The 16809-nt window shown below is 43.4% G+C and overlaps 2 protein-coding genes across 2 annotated transcripts; both read left to right on the forward strand.

Annotated features, from left to right (window-relative positions):
- Positions 1-6818: 6818 nt before the first annotated feature.
- Positions 6819-11945, forward strand: LOC124292806. Its single transcript, XM_046730811.1, has one exon. It carries the CDS (start codon positions 6819-6821, stop codon positions 11943-11945), a length of 5127 nt encoding a protein of 1708 aa, XP_046586767.1.
- Positions 11946-14829: 2884 nt separating this feature from the next.
- On the forward strand, positions 14830-16433 carry LOC107218167. Its single transcript, XM_046730812.1, has 3 exons — positions 14830-14905; positions 15491-16309; positions 16393-16433. The coding sequence occupies exons 1-3, from the start codon at positions 14830-14832 to the stop codon at positions 16431-16433; spliced, it is 936 nt and encodes a 311-aa protein (XP_046586768.1).
- The last annotated feature ends 376 nt before the right edge of the window (positions 16434-16809 follow it).

Here is a 16809-nt window from a genome sequence, read left to right on the forward strand (position 1 = left end):
TTCTATCGAAAAAATTACGCATCATGCTTATAACTGCACTTGTTTTTCCTCTTATTGATTATTGTTGCCTCGCCTATATCGATTTAACCGGTGAACAGAACTTGATATTGGAACGAATAATCAATAACTGTATTCGCTTCATTTTCAACGTACGTCGTGACATCCATATCTCTCCATTTCGCAATAGCTTATCTTGGCTTACGGTTTCTAATCGCAGAAAGTACTTCATGGGCATCCTTATTTTCAAGCTTCTCAAATTAAATGTCCCTTCCTACATCTACGACCTCTTCTCTTTTGCTCCTACATCAGCTCGTCCAACTCGTCTCCACTCAACACTAACATTTTCCATCCCCTTGCATCGTACCTCCACATTCCGCAATTCCTTCGTTCTCTCTGCATCTTATTTCTGGCATTCCCTTCCTCCTAGCATCACAACTTTGCAGTGTCTCTCCACCTTCAAGAGAGATCTGCGGACGCATTTGTTGGCTTCGCAACTTTAATATATTCGGTTGCACTCATTGCGTGCGGTTAATCGGCTTGCTGGCCACTCTCCTTTTCTTTTCTTTTCCTTTTATTCTTTTTCTTTTTCTTTAGACTATTTCTATGTTTTATTTACACTTTTGTGCTCGCGGTTTCTCCGCATCTTGATTCTGTACGCTTTTTCTTAGTTTTCTTAGTTTTCTTAGTTTTAAGCTCTTGGGTTAAGTTTTATTACATTATATTTCATTACATTATATTCACTCCATTTTCATGTACGCATTGCCCACGGAGTTTTTCTCCAGGGCATAATGAAATATATTCATCCATTCATTCATTCTCTCCCTCTCTCTCTGGTGAGTACCTGTTTAGCTACTTTCTGTCAACCTCCTCTTCTGAACTATTTCCTGCTGTCTCCTGCCCGTTTTCGGGCTCTGCTTCCAGGTTTTTTTCCTCCCCCGTCGCTCTGGCAAAATTTTGACCTAAAAATCGTCGTTGCTCTCTTCTGAGCTACGGGCTGAGGTAATAAACCGAAGACTGGTTCTTTATAACCTAAAATTCTTGGCTGTAATGACTTTGACAGTTTACGGACGATTTTCAAGTTGTTTACAACTCCCACGCTGCCTTCCCTCTTCCCATTGAATGACCGCTAGGGAATTGCTCGTTGATCATCGTTGGACTGTGATCAATCTATCCACAACCTCGGTGATCCGCATGACTGACTTCAGCTGCCATCCATAGTGTCCACATCGTAACTTTCATCTCTATATCAACAGTGTCGCGTAATGACTCTGTATGTCTCCCCCTCGCTGCTTTAAATGTAAGAAGTCGATAGCAAATCAAGCATTATCGTGCTCTCAGTACGGCCGTCATTTCCATCCCGGCTATAGTAAAAGTTACCTAACTTACCGATCAGTCAATAGCTGTTGCTTAATTCATCTTACCACGATGTTTGGTAGAAATTCATCTCAGCTCAATACTGGCGCAGTTTCAACTCCGCTACCGACTATGCAGAATGATCAGGTTACACTTCAGTCAATTATGGCCATGTTACGTAATTCTGAAGCGACTTTCGCTGCTTTTGCAAATGAACAGAGACAAGCGATTCAGAATATCAAAACTTCAGTCAGTGAGTTACCAAAACTTATTCAACCCGTCACTGCTCATTCTGAAAAAATCGACCGGTTGGAGGATGCTAATGCTCATCTAAAGCAGGAGATATTGCAATTATATTCGAAACTAGAAGCTCTAGACACTCGATATAATGACACGCCAAACAAGATTGTTGTAGCTGGCCTTCCCACTGGGCTATCTGACACTCCGGTTTCTGTGGTCCAAAAAAATTTTCAATGCACTCGGCATTACTGAATTGATACCTCATATCCTTGCTGTCAGAGTAATGCAAAAGAAAAACAACACTACAAATAGTGAGTTGCTTCCGTTAGGCGCGCATTCGTTACGCGTACGTCTCTCTCTCTTGTCGTCACCCTCACTTCTGCTGCAGTCAGAGAAGCAGTTATTAACAGCAAGCGCGTTAAACGTGACTTGAAAATCAGTGAGGTTCTTGGTTCAAATTTTTCCGGTAACATTTTTATTAATGAGCTCTTGCCATCAGATTTTTACAAATTATAGCAACAGACTAAAGCCCGTGCTAAACAAACCTCTTACCACTATGTTTGGGTTAAAAATTTTACCATTTTTGTTAGGAAAGCGAATGGTCAGCAACCGTTCATTATTCGCACTATTAATGATCTTGAGCTTCTCATTTGACTGCCTCAACCGGACAAATCTTTTCAAATCATTCTCCTCATACTCAATCTGTGTCATCTCATGTAAAAATTGCTCAATTCAACGCTAACTCCTTGCTTGCTCATATTGATCTAGTCAGAGCTTTTTTGGAATCAAATTTCTTTCACATTATTTCTGTTTCTGAGACGTGGCTTCACTCACACATTCATGATGATCTCATTAATATTAGCAATTATTTTATTTTTAGAAATGATAGGGAAGGTAAAGAAGGGGGCGGGGTTGCCGTTTATGTTCATACTTCACTCAAAGCTAATATCCTCTACGCGTTCCCTAGTAAATTCTCAAACTCCCCTGATTTTCTCATTCTTGATATTTTTCAACCAAATGGTGAATCTATATTATCTAATTCTATATGTAGGAGACCTAAAGGTCATCTCTTTCAAGATTTCACCTCGAGTCTTGATCGTTTTGCGCATGCGTATAAAAACATCATTATAGCCGGCGATCTAAATTGCAATCTTCTATCCAACAACTTCGAAGCACTTTCTTTAAGAAACTTAATTTTTTCTCATTCTCTCTTTCTTGTTCCTTCTGAGGCGACATTTCATACTTCGCACTCCGATTCTTGGCTCGATGTGTTTATCTTGGATAGTGAAGATAAACTTGTGTCATACTCTAAGTCGTCTGCTCCCTTCGCCGTAGGTCATGATCTTCTCGAACTTAGTTTTGCGTTTGATTTATCTGTGCCTTCACAACGGCACATAACAAGGCGCTGCATCAAGATTTTTAGTCAACGAGATTTTCTTAATACGCTAGTTACTCTTTTATCTCCAACTGAACCTGTTCTCTTTCCTCACTCGATTACTTCTGTAACTGATGCAGATCTACAAGTACAGTCGCTTACATCATCTCTTTATTCAGCATTTGATTTACATACTCCCAATCGTTCGTTCGTCGTAAGGAGAACAGTATCACCATGGCTCACTCCTGAGTTTAGATCAAGAATGCGTAATAGGAACAAACTCTTCAAACATGCGAAGCGTACGAGTAGTATTTTAGGATATGCTATCTATCGTCAATACCGTGACAAGCTGATCACTGACCCTACACAAGCAAAAAATAAGTACCTTTTAAATAAACTGAGCTCTACTGATGAGCCGGCTAGAATGTGGAGGGAACTTGCAAACTTGGGCATCACAAAATCTACACTTTCATCTCCACATCATTTCTTTTCTCCTGAACAGTTGAATGCTCATTTCGCCTCTGTCTCTGGAGTAAATCTTCCATTAACATTTTCATCTTTTTCATCCATGCTCATAGAAAACCCCCAACCTCTCCTATCCTTCTCATTTTCCCCGATTGCTATTGATACAGTGTCTCATTATCTTCACTCTCAACTATGTAACTCACTTGCGTCTGGTGCAGACGGTATTTCCTTGTTCTGTATCTCCAAAGCTCTACCCAAGCTAGTTTCACATCTAATATCCATCTTCAATCTCTCTATTCACCACTCTCATTTTCGAGCAGTTGGAAGTGAGCGCTCATCAGACCACTATCAAAAATCAAAACACCTCGCTCACCGTCTGATACCCGACCGTCTGATGTCAACCGATTTTCAATACCGTTATATATCAGGTGAAAACCTTATCCTCGATTTGTCAAGCAGCGATAAAACCGGTGATACAATTGGCGAGGCAAGTGCCATAAATAGCTCTGGATCAACATCTAGCGACCAGGACAGTAACGATAACGAGAAACGGTGCAGCGATGCCAACAGACGGAAATCGCGAAGGGAAAACCATATGGATTCGAACTCAGGATTATACTGGAACGTGGGATTGCCTCCCGCAAAGAAATTGACGATGGACTAAATACCCGAACACGAGCTGCCGGTTCCGAAACTCAAAGAGCTGGTCCTAGACAGCGATTCTGAGGCAATTAACCGAATCGCCAAGCTATCTATAAAAGATGATGACAAGCCGCTGGCCGGTGTTGTCGCTTCAGTGGCAACATTTGTCGGGTTGATTATGGTCAAGCCAATTGCTAATCTCCCTGAATTTTCGAAGCTCTTCGAGAGGATAATTCACAGTCAGATTGTTGACTTCTTTCAACTTCACGACATCATTGATAATCGACAATCAGCTTACCGTAGTTCATTTAGTACCCAAACAGCGCTTTTAAAAGTTTCTGACGATGTCAGGCTAGCTATTGATGAGCGAAAACTAACTATTTTATTACTATTCGAATTTAGCAAGGCTTTCGACACTGTTCCTCATCTACAACTTCTCTCTAAACTAAAGAGGCTCGGGTTCTCTGATTCAGCTCTCACTTGGTTTTTCTCGTACTTAACGGGTAGATCGCAAGCTGTTATAGATGATCAGGGCGAATCTTCTAACTGGCTTTGTTGATGTATGTACTATACATTTATATTGTACACACATATATCTACACTCTGTAATGTATACTGACATTGAGGAAACCGAATCTGACCTACACGTATGTATTCTAATACCGAGTGAGTGTGTGAGAAGCAAGAGTGTTTTTTTTTCTGTACACAGAGTCGAAAGGAGTCGAAAACAAGATCGCAGGCAAAGCGCCACGAATGTCTGGTGTTGTCCCGAATATTCAAATATTAACTCTTAACGTATTTCTATATAATAAATATACCAATAGAATTATTGGAGCCTCATTTTTCCCAACCATTCTAACAGGCTTAATACTACAGCTGGTGTTCCACAGGGTTCAGTTCTTGGACCACTGCTTTTCACCCTTTTCTTAAATGACATTGGAAACAATTTGCGTTATTGTCAGCGAATGATCTTTGCAGATGACACGCAAATCTATTTGCACTGTTTACCATCTGAAATAAATGATGCGATTACCAAGGTTTCCCACGATGCCCAGGTCATTGCTGAGTTTTCTCGTTCGAACGGTCTAACTCTAAACATATCAAAATCGAAAGCTATTATTCTTGGCAGCAATTCCTATGTTCGTAACATTGATTTGACTACTCTACCATCCATTTCTATCGGTAACAATCCCCTACCTTATGTATCGAACGTCCACAATCTAGGCATCCTCCTTGACAATGATCTCTCATGGAACCACCACATCTCTTTGATATCGCATGTTCAGTGCCTGAGCGTCGTTTTGTGCCCGTGTCATTGCAATCTCGAGTGCGAGCCGCGCTCGAACGATTCGTCTCCGCAGGGATGCCAAATCTCGCGTAGATGAGGAGGCGAGCGCGCATCACGCATTTTTTTTAAAACAGTCGAGTTAAGTCGTCCGTCTAGTGACGATCGTGAGTGACGCCGTGCGTTCTCTCGTAACACAACCAAAAGACGAGAGGCCCAAATATCCTCTCGTATCGTTCGCTCCTCGGAGTAAGGTAGATGAGTACGGCCCGAGTGTCTCTCATTCTACACGGGACCGAGTGCCCATACACGCATACCAAGGGTCTTGCACCCTTCCATCATACAACGAGCCCGAGCGCTCTTGGTGTACTACCAACACCAATCATTCATACACGTTCGCTCTACGGAGTAAGGTAGATGAGTACGGCCCGAGTGTCTCTCATTCTACACGGGACCGAGTGCCCATACACGCAAATCATACGAAATTCGATCGAATCGAATAAAACAAAAATCGCAATACGAAACGCACTCGAGATCGCGGTGGCGCGAGCCAAACGGGCTGTAATCGGCATATAGTACACATTCATATACACAATCGACACATACTTTTATACGTTTACAAAATACACCTTCATACTTCGTGGGTTTTTATGCCGCAAGGCTTTTCCCACAAGAGCCAATAAACATTCATAATTCGATGGCTCAAACGCGAGAGTATTTTTTTTATTCAAGAAAACCTCAACCTCTATCCTTCACCCAAATAAAAAGGGTTCAATTCAAAACTACGAGGCAACTTCGCCTATGAAGAAGCTTCGACTATACAAATTTGGTGTCAGAATCGGGATACGAACACACGCCCGCATAGAGGACAAGAAGAAAAAGGTGCAAACGTGCATCGTATTCAATAAATCGTGACACTCTTCGACTAGCCAGCCATCGTCTCCAAACTCATCACCCCCCAGTTCGCCATCGATGGAAAACGATCACCATCTACAAAAAGATAAGTACACAAACGGTACACGATTCTTAATATCGTATCTTACATTTTCTTTGGCGTTGTACGTCTTTCTATAGTTCATAACGTTCGACGTAGTCGAAAACACATTTCGGTCCAACGCACGCTTTGTGTGAAGAACGTAGCATGCATATATCCAACAATCACGTGTATAAAACATAGGTCTCGTTTTCTGTTATGAGAGTCTCGATATCTAGGCGTTGAAAGATAACCGTCGCACGGGGAGGTTTGTTTACACTTGACGCGGGCCGCGCTCGCTCTCTTGATCTTATACGGTGAAAGACGGACGAGTTCGCGCGCGTTTTCGAAAAGATACGCGCTGCACGGGGAGAGGCTTAGAGCCGACCCTTGAAAATCAGTCCAGCTTCGACATCGAACGCATAGACGTCGTATCCTGTTTTTTCTCGAAGATCTCAAATATTTGTACGCACAAGCTCAGTAAAATGGCTGCCCGCGTAAAGTTTATTAATCAAAAGCGTGCGACTTTAAAGGCGAACATTACCAAACTTAAGCGACTCACGGAGGACGCGGATTTTGAACCCGCGAACATAAAAATGCGGGCGGATCGTGTAAAAGAACAATTTCGAACATACGAGGAATTACACGATGAACTCGCATTATTAACCGACGGAGACGGTGACAACGTCGATGACTTCGACGAGTTGCAAGATCGATTCTACGCGATCATAACTAAAATCGAGACAGATTTATCATCGACAACGCCACAACATCCCGGTGTAGCAAACGTAACGTCGCTGCCGATCGACGGCACGCGTCGACTTAAATTGCCGGTCGCCGACCTCCCAAGGTTCGACGGCAATATCGAAAAGTGGCTATCGTTTAAAAATACATTTTTGACAATGATCGACTCTCGCGAAGACATAACGAAATTACAAAAATTCTTATATCTAAAAAATTGCCTAGAGGGTGACGCGTTAAATAAAATTCTCATTTACAACGTGAGCGAAGAAAATTACGGGACGGCATGGAAGTTACTTCTAGATTCGTATGACAAGACTCGAATTTTGATAGTAAAACATCTCGACGCGATCCTCGAGTTGCCCGCGGTAAAAAAGGCGACACATAAAGATTTAGCGCGACTCGTCGACGACATGCGCCAACACGTGAACATGCTCGCGTCATTGGACGTGATACCAGATGAACACTTATTAGTCCGGATAATCGAGCGCGCGTTACCCAACAATATTCGGGTGAAGTGGGAAGAGACGCTCAATCTCGACACCTCGCCAACGCTCGAGCAAATTTACAAATTCGTCTCCGAGACCGCGTTTCGTTTATATACGCTCGAACAAGATGTATCGCGTTCCGAAACAGAGACCAATTACAAACGACCGCTTCCGAATTATAAAGATCAAAGCGGAATCAAGACACGACGGGGAGAAAATGGCGCGCGTACGTTAGCGATAGGCACGTCAGCAAAGTGCGTAGTGTGCAAACGGGAGAGTCATCCCATATACCAGTGTCGCGAATTTCAAAAAATGACGGTTCATCAACGGTGGAATTTCGTCAAGAGTTCATCGCTCTGCAAAAATTGCCTGCGCTCGCACCGCGGCAAATGCACTTCGACGCATTGCAAAAACTGCTCCAGGTTTCACCACACTCTTTTGCACAACGAATCTCCTGCTGCATCCACCCATGCGACCCAAGAAACGATACCATCGGATACACCTAAGTCGACAACAAAGGTAAATTTAACATGTAGCAAAATGATTACATACAGCTTCACGTCAAGGGCGTTACAGTCGCAGTTAATGCTGAGCGCCCAAATACGCGTCAAAGACTCACGCGGTCAATACCTAAAACGTCGCGCTTTGTTAGACACTTGTGCGACAGCGCATTTTATCACGGAGGATCTTGTGAGAGAATTGAAACTACCGATACGCGCGTGCACGATCGCGGTAGGAATGATCGACGACGCAAATACAATTTCTAAAGGCGCGGTCGAATGTACATTTTATTCGATACACGATAATTTCAACAAAACTCTCACGTTTCTGGTCATACCGAAAATAGCTGATAACGTACCGAACGAAATCTTTCCTCGCGAATCAATCGACTTACCGCGGAATGTAAAATTGGCCGATCCGCAATTCCATTTGCCTGGAAGGATCGACATCCTCATCGGGTCAGGGACAACGTTGTCATTATTATCGATCGGACAATGCGATTTGTCCCGCGACGGCTGCGATCTCGTCTTACAGAAAACTCAGCTCGGCTGGGCCGTTGCCGGCGGAAAATCAAACACGACGGTCGGGAAACGAACGTCGTGCCAACTAACCGAATTAAAGGAAACAATCGAAAAATTCTGGTTGCTCGATGATGCAAACGCTGGTCAAAGAAAATTATCAGAAAATACAAGCTGCGAAACTCATTTCATTCGAAACGTCACTCGCGAACCGTCGGGACGGTACGTCGTTCGTCTGCCGTTCCGCAGCGCCGATCGAGACCTCGGTGATTCGCGATCTATGGCTTTGCGACGATTTGCTGGCTTGCAAAAAAGGCTTAACGCGGACCCGGTCCTTAAAGCGGAATATCATCGCGTTATGAATGAGTACATAGAACTAGGCCATATGTCACTCGTTGTCGACGAATCGCTACCCGGTTATTATCTCCCACACCACGCGGTCATAAAGGCGACAAGCACTACGACGAAGACCCGAGTTGTCTTCGATGCGTCCGCCAAAACAAGCATGGGAGTGTCGCTTAACGATACGCTGATGGTCGGCCCGACTATTCAATTGAAACTAATCGAGCATCTTTTACGATTTCGCAGTTATAAATTTGTGATTACCGCGGACATCGCGAAAATGTACCGACAAATTTGGATCGCCCCCAGCGATCGTCGGTACCAACGAGTTTTCTGGCTCCAACAGGAAAGAATTCGCGTATTCGAACTAAACACCGTAACGTTCGGCGTGTCGTCGGCTCCGTTTCTTGCGATACGAACCGTACAAAAACTTGCAAGCGATGAGAGCGCGGATTATCCTAAGGGGGCCGAGGTTTTAACGCGCGACTTATACGTCGACGATTTGTTATCAGGGGCAAACACCTTTGAGGAAATCGTACAAATTCGGGACGAAGTGATCGAAATATTGAAGCGTGGCGGATTCGACATTCGACAATGGGCGTCAAATCACCCGCAGGCCCTAAATAATTTGAGCAAAAAAACCGCAGATATCGATTTTCTGACAGACGAAAATCCTGTGCACAAAACACTCGGTATATCATGGAACGCGCGGAATGACGACTTCCTTTATACGGTGAAACGTATCGAGCCCTCCGAGAAGGTCACAAAACGATATATCTTATCAGAAATCGCGAAAATTTTCGACCCCCTCGGTTTACTCGGTCCGGTGATTCTCACCTCGAAAGTGATTATGCAACGATGCTGGAAAGCAAAAACTACATGGGACGAGTCCGTACCCAGCGCGTTAGATTCCGCATGGCGATCGTTCGCGGAACAACTGTCATTAATCAACAATTTAAAGATTGACCGATACGTTTCGACAAATAACCCAATCGATATCCAGATTCACGGATTTTGCGACGCGAGTCAGACGGGTTACGGAGCTTGTATATACGTGCGCTCTTGCGAGCAGGACGGCGAAATTCGCGTAAGACTTTTCTGTTCAAAGGGACGGGTGGCTCCGCTAAAAGATCAAACCATCCCTCGACTCGAACTCTGCGGCGCTTTGACACTTGCTCGCTTATATCGCGAAGTCCTCGAGGTAACGAGCTTTCGCGTGGACAAGACAATTTTCTGGTCAGACTCGACAATAGTTTTACAATGGCTAAACAAACATCCGAGCGTCCTAAAGGTGTTTGAGGCACATCGCGTCGCAGAGATACAGGAAGTCAGTAAAGACGCGGAGTGGCGGCACATCCGGACTGATCAGAATCCGGCAGACGCGTTATCGCGAGGTCAATTTCCACGGGAATTTTTAAATAACGACTCGTGGCTTCGGGGGCCTGCGTGGCTAACTCAGCCCGAATCCGTTTGGCCGCAAGTCACGGTAACGCCTCAGAAGGATTTACCGGGGATTAAAAAATCATTGTGCATGTTCTCGCAATCGCAATCGGAAGAAATTTTCAAAAATTTCTCGTCATACACACGATTGATTCGTGTCGTCGCGTACTGCTTACGTTTCTCACCCAACAATAATGTCAAGGGCGTTTTGACAATCAAGGAAATTGAGGAGGCCGAGTATCGCGTTATTCGATTAATCCAACAAGCGCACTTTCAAGACGAAATCGATCGTCTTTTATCCGAAGAAAGGGTGAAATGCGCAAAACTCGGATCTCTGAATCCGCGAGTCGACGAGAGAGGCTTGATTCGCGTCGGTGGTCGTATAAATAAGGCCGATATCTCGCTCGATCAAAGAAATCCGATCCTTCTTCCGTCGCGACATCACGTAACCGACCTTTTGATTCGTCACATGCACGAAAAATTCTTTCACACTGGGATCCAATCGACATTATATAGTATCCGGCAAAGATTCTGGATACTAGACGGCAGAAATCAAATACGTAAAGTCGTGCGACGTTGCGTGCGATGCATCCGGTTTCGGGCTAAACCAGAGACGTACAAGATGGCCGACTTGCCAAAATCTAGAGTAGACAATGCACCGCCGTTCTACCACACGGGAGTAGATTATTTCGGTCCGATACTCGCAAAAGAAAAGAAACATCGGAATCGGAGCAGCATTAAAGTGTACGGCTGCGTATTTATTTGCATGTCGACTAAAGCTATTCATATCGAGATCGCAAGCGATCTGTCAACAGACGCGTTCATAGCGGCTTTACGACGATTCGTCAGTCGTCGGGGCATTCCGGGCCATATCTATTCGGACAATGGGACGAATTTCGTCGGCGCGAACAGTCAACTTCGTGAATTTTACGCTGTCAGAGAGTCCGAAGACTTCCGTTCTCAACTGTACGAATTTACGTCGACCAGAAAAATTGAGTGGCATTTCAATCCGCCCCTCTCACCTCATTTCGGGGGTATATGGGAGGCGGCTGTAAAGTCGTGTAAACACCATCTTAAACGCGTCATGTGCGATTTTTTGTTTACGTACGAAGAATTGACTACTATAGCAATCGAGATTGAGGGCATTCTCAATTCGCGCCCATTGTGCCCTATTTCCACAGATCCAAACGATCCAATTGCTTTAACCCCCGCGCACTTTCTTGTTGGAAGACCGCTCACAATGCTGCCGGAAAATGATCTTTCGCTTGTTCCAGACAACCGAATATCCTCGTGGCAACTAATCACTAAGACACGACAAGAATTCTGGCGCCGGTGGCAACTCGAATATTTGAGCGAGTTACAAAAGAGACAGAAATGGATAAATCCGACCAAAAATATCGCGCTGGACACGGTAGTCCTATTGATTGACAAGAACCAACCATGTATGCAGTGGCGACTGGGTCGAGTGGTGGAACTACATCCTGGAGACGATGGCGTAGTCAGGGTGGTCACCGTAAAAACGACTCGAGGACTCTACAAACGCAACACGAGATCGATTTGCGCTTTGCCCATAAGCGCTTGAGATTATCGGGAGAATTCAACGAAAACGATAATTTTCGAACTCTTCTCAGTTGAAATTTACAATTGATTCTTTCTAATTTTTCAAAATTCGAGTTTTCGATTCATACTTACGCAATATTCAGTCAATATACTATGTAGATGTAAGCCAAGGATATTTCTTCAAGGTCATATTCCAATTAATTATTTACTCTATGCATAAAATATCAACTTTAGACTTAAGGTAATCGCTGTAAAAGGATCAGTTATAATAAGGTTAATGACATGTACTACTATTTGCATAATTTTGTTCGTTAGCACTCCCAACGGGGGGAGGGTGTTCAGTGCCTGAGCGTCGTTTTGTGCCCGTGTCATTGCAATCTCGAGTGCGAGCCGCGCTCGAACGATTCGTCTCCGCAGGGATGCCAAATCTCGCGTAGATGAGGAGGCGAGCGCGCATCACGCATTTTTTTTAAAACAGTCGAGTTAAGTCGTCCGTCTAGTGACGATCGTGAGTGACGCCGTGCGTTCTCTCGTAACACAACCAAAAGACGAGAGGCCCAAATATCCTCTCGTATCGTTCGCTCCTCGGAGTAAGGTAGATGAGTACGGCCCGAGTGTCTCTCATTCTACACGGGACCGAGTGCCCATACACGCATACCAAGGGTCTTGCACCCTTCCATCATACAACGAGCCCGAGCGCTCTTGGTGTACTACCAACACCAATCATTCATACACGTTCGCTCTACGGAGTAAGGTAGATGAGTACGGCCCGAGTGTCTCTCATTCTACACGGGACCGAGTGCCCATACACGCAAATCATACGAAATTCGATCGAATCGAATAAAACAAAAATCGCAATACGAAACGCACTCGAGATCGCGGTGGCGCGAGCCAAACGGGCTGTAATCGGCATATAGTACACATTCATATACACAATCGACACATACTTTTATACGTTTACAAAATACACCTTCATACTTCGTGGGTTTTTATGCCGCAAGGCTTTTCCCACAAGAGCCAATAAACATTCATAATTCGATGGCTCAAACGCGAGAGTATTTTTTTTATTCAAGAAAACCTCAACCTCTATCCTTCACCCAAATAAAAAGGGTTCAATTCAAAACTACGAGGCAACTTCGCCTATGAAGAAGCTTCGACTATACATCGCAGAAAATATATGCGATACTACATAAACTTAAACATCACAAAAACTCACTTTCTGTACCGCTTCGTATTAAACTGATCAGGACTCTAATGTTCCCTCATGTAGACTACTGTTGTCTTCTATATAATGACTTAACTGACGAACTAAATACTAAACTTCAGCGTTTGATAAACTCGTGCATTCGTTTTATTTTTAATTTACGTCGTGATGAACGCATTACTCCTCACCGTCTACAGCTGAATCGGCTAAATGTGAGCAATCGTTGAAGATATTTTCTTGGCATAATGACATACCGTATCCTCTTTATGAAATCACCTCTCTATCTAAAGCTTCTCCTTCGCAAACTCGACCCTGATCTGCGACGTTCTTTTCGACTTCCTTCTTCCTCCATTTTTCATATCCCTATTCATAGAACAGCAACGTATCACTGCTCTTTTCGACTCACTGCAGCATATCTCTAGCACTCGTTACCAGCTAATATAACTTCCTCCCCTACTCTTTATACTCCTACTCCATAAATGTTCGCTATTTGTTGTTAGCTTTTCGACCGAGCCGCGTGGAAGGAGTTGATCGCTGTGGTGTCAAAGATGAGAATTTGATTATGTTGTATGTACACCTTATTTATTTATAGTTTATTCACATATATACAAAGGCAGTTAGTTATTTGGTTGCTACGCGAGGGAAGGGGTAGTCGTGGTCTTGTTGCACCGCGGTGGAGGCTACAGCGATGATGTGCGGCAACGAATCGGTGTGGTTCTCGGTGGCGGCGTGTAACGGCTCTCTGGAGAGCTAGGCGGCGTTGGAGGACGGCGATTCTCCGGTGCTGATATTGGTAGTGACGATTCCCACTCGCAGTCAGATGGTGTTGTTTGCGTGGCCGTTGACACGTAGATGGGTTGTGATTCCAAGAATGGAGAGACCGCTGCCGGGATGCTCCGGTAATAGCTCGGAGAAGTGACCCTGGCTCGTCGGACGTGCCACAGCGAAAGTAGGATTGTGGGTGGCCTTGTCAAAGGCCTTGATGAGAGGTCCACAGGTCGAAGCACCCAAGGGGCTGAGGGGTTGAGGGAGCTTGCCCCTTGTGTTGAACTGGCTGGTGCCAGTTGAAAAGAATCAGTCATGCAGATGTCCAAAAAAGCCTGCGTGCTGGTCTGTAACTGTGGCGTACTGGAAACGTAGCGTAACAGTGGTGGTCAGTGGCGTAGCTATCATAGGGCCAGGTGGTGCAGTGCACCAGGACCCTGGAGCTCAGGGGGCCCTCTAACCTCAGCTTTGAAAAAAAAAAATTTTTTTTAAATTAAAAAAAAAAATTAAAAAAAAAAAAAAATTTTCAATCTTGTGACTGTGAGCAAAAAAAATAAGAAATTAAAAAAAAATATAAGAAAATCTTGTGACCAGGCTCGAGCCTCGAGTCTCGAGCCTGCTCACAAGATTTTTTTATATTTTTTTTAATTTTTAATTTTTTTTTCGAATCAACATCACCATATCACCAATTATAGAACTTCTTATTTAACATTTCCAACACATGCGCTAAGCGTCCTCGATAGGCATGTGCTGTTTGTTATTGTTATTTCGGTTATTTGGTAGTTTGGATGAGTAAACCAGTAGCCCATTGGATCAGCGATAAGCTCACGTGCTTGACGGTCGCGAGATCAATTCGCCAATTCCACCCATCAACTTTTTAATGAAGTTTTCATTCGCTCTTGCCTTGCATCAATTCTCATTTATGATATTTGTGGCGATGTTTTCAACCTTCTGGGGTCTGGGACGAACTACAATAGTTCAAATAGTTGACGCTAGGTGTGTCGCTGACTGTTGTAATTCGTAATTCCCTACTACCAGCCTTATTTCATCAAGGATCACCACTAATGTTATGATTTCTATTCCGCACATCCATCCATCTGGCACCAAATTCTGCTAGAACTCATTTTCGCTAAAAAAATTTCCGATGACAAAATATGTATGATACAGGTTGCAGCCCAACGGTAACCGTATAATCTATGATAGCTCTCAACATGATCGACAACAAAAAATAAACAACGTTATTCTAAACTCAAATTCAAATTGACAAATGAGCTACTATTGAAACTATAATATTTTCTTATGACCTTATGAGTTAATATTGATTTTACCGCATGATTATCAAACAAGCTGTTTTGTGGGTCTTTTTTGTTGAGCTTCCTGTAATCTTTACTGAACATTGAAAAGCAATATAGGAAAATCTCAGTAAGTACTCCGAATTTCTAAAATTTCGATAGTTAACAATTAAAAATTATGGAAAATATTATGAAAAAAAGAACGTAGCGGTGCCGCAAAGCGGAAACAATGTCAAGAAAGGGAAGAAAGTAAAAAAAAATTGACCAAGCTAGATAGCTTTTTTACGAAACCGCTTTCTGCTACAGTTCCTTCAACAGCTGAAGTATCGGTCAAAAGTGACAAGTGTTCATTTATTGATAACGTGGGTACAGCTGTGTTAATTAATAAAGCGACTCTAGTACATCAGGAATATCAGGATCCAATAACTACCACCAATGCCACTGCTGAAAATGACTACCTCGACGCTTCCGTGAAACCTACATTAGAAAAATCATCCATTTCTACATCTTCAAAAGTTCTTGAAATTTCAAATGACTTGGGAAAGTACATGAACAAGAAATTGAACGATAACGAAAAACGGCTGATTCTTGACAAAGGACCTTTGAAACCTCCGGGACCTTTTCCGAAGGACCCCCACCAAGATAACAGGAGCTTTTCGGAAACGTATTACGTTTCTACGTCACAATACGGTCCAGTTGATCGTTTTTGGATATGCTACTCGAAAATGCTGGATGCTGCCTACTGCCAACCGTGTTGGTTGTTTGCTTCGCAAATAAATGCATGGTGTACAGGCATTCGGGACTGGAGGCATTTATCAGATAGAGTTGAGCAACATGGTTCCTCGAAAGCACACACGGAGGCGTGCGCTGTATATGAAGCGTGGCAAAAAAGTTCTACCATCGACAGAGAACTTGAAGATGAAATTCGCAAAGAAGCATCATTTTGGAGACAAGTTCTTCGGAGATTATTCGATATTATAATTACTCTTGCCAAGAGTTCTTTGGCTTTGAGAGGACATCGAGAGGATCTGAGTGAAGGAAGAAACCACGGAAATTTTCTCTCAATTGTCCAACTCGTTGCTAGATACGACCACATCTTGCGTCAAGTTTTGGATATGCCCAAAGGTAAGAATTTATATCTCGTTTACTGAGTTTATAATTTATGTTATCATAATCTAATGTTTTCTCATATTCCCCATGTTTTGAAGATCAACAAGATACCTCAGTGCAACGATTCAAAATGAAATGATCGAATGTTTGGGCACCAAACTCGAGAATCATTTATTGGATCAAATCAAGGCGTCACCGTTTTTTACCATTATCATGGATACCACGCAAGACATATCAAAAGTGGATCAACTAAGCATTGTTGTAAGATATGCAGTGATATCAAGATCGAAAAATGGACAACCAATCGGTATTGAAGTAAGCGAAGTATTTCTAGGTTTCCACGCAGTCACTAAACACAGCGCCGCGGATTTGGTAAATCAAGTTACCACGTTGTTCTCCGAAAAGGGTCTTGATTTTAAAAAGTGTGTTGGGCAAGGTTACGATGGGGCCACTGTAATAAGTGGTGCGTATAATGGACTACAAAAACAAGGTAAAGATATTCAGCCGAACGCAGA

This window comes from Neodiprion lecontei, chromosome 2 (assembly GCF_021901455.1).
Source record: "Neodiprion lecontei isolate iyNeoLeco1 chromosome 2, iyNeoLeco1.1, whole genome shotgun sequence".
Taxonomy (NCBI): Eukaryota; Metazoa; Arthropoda; class Insecta; order Hymenoptera; family Diprionidae; genus Neodiprion; species Neodiprion lecontei.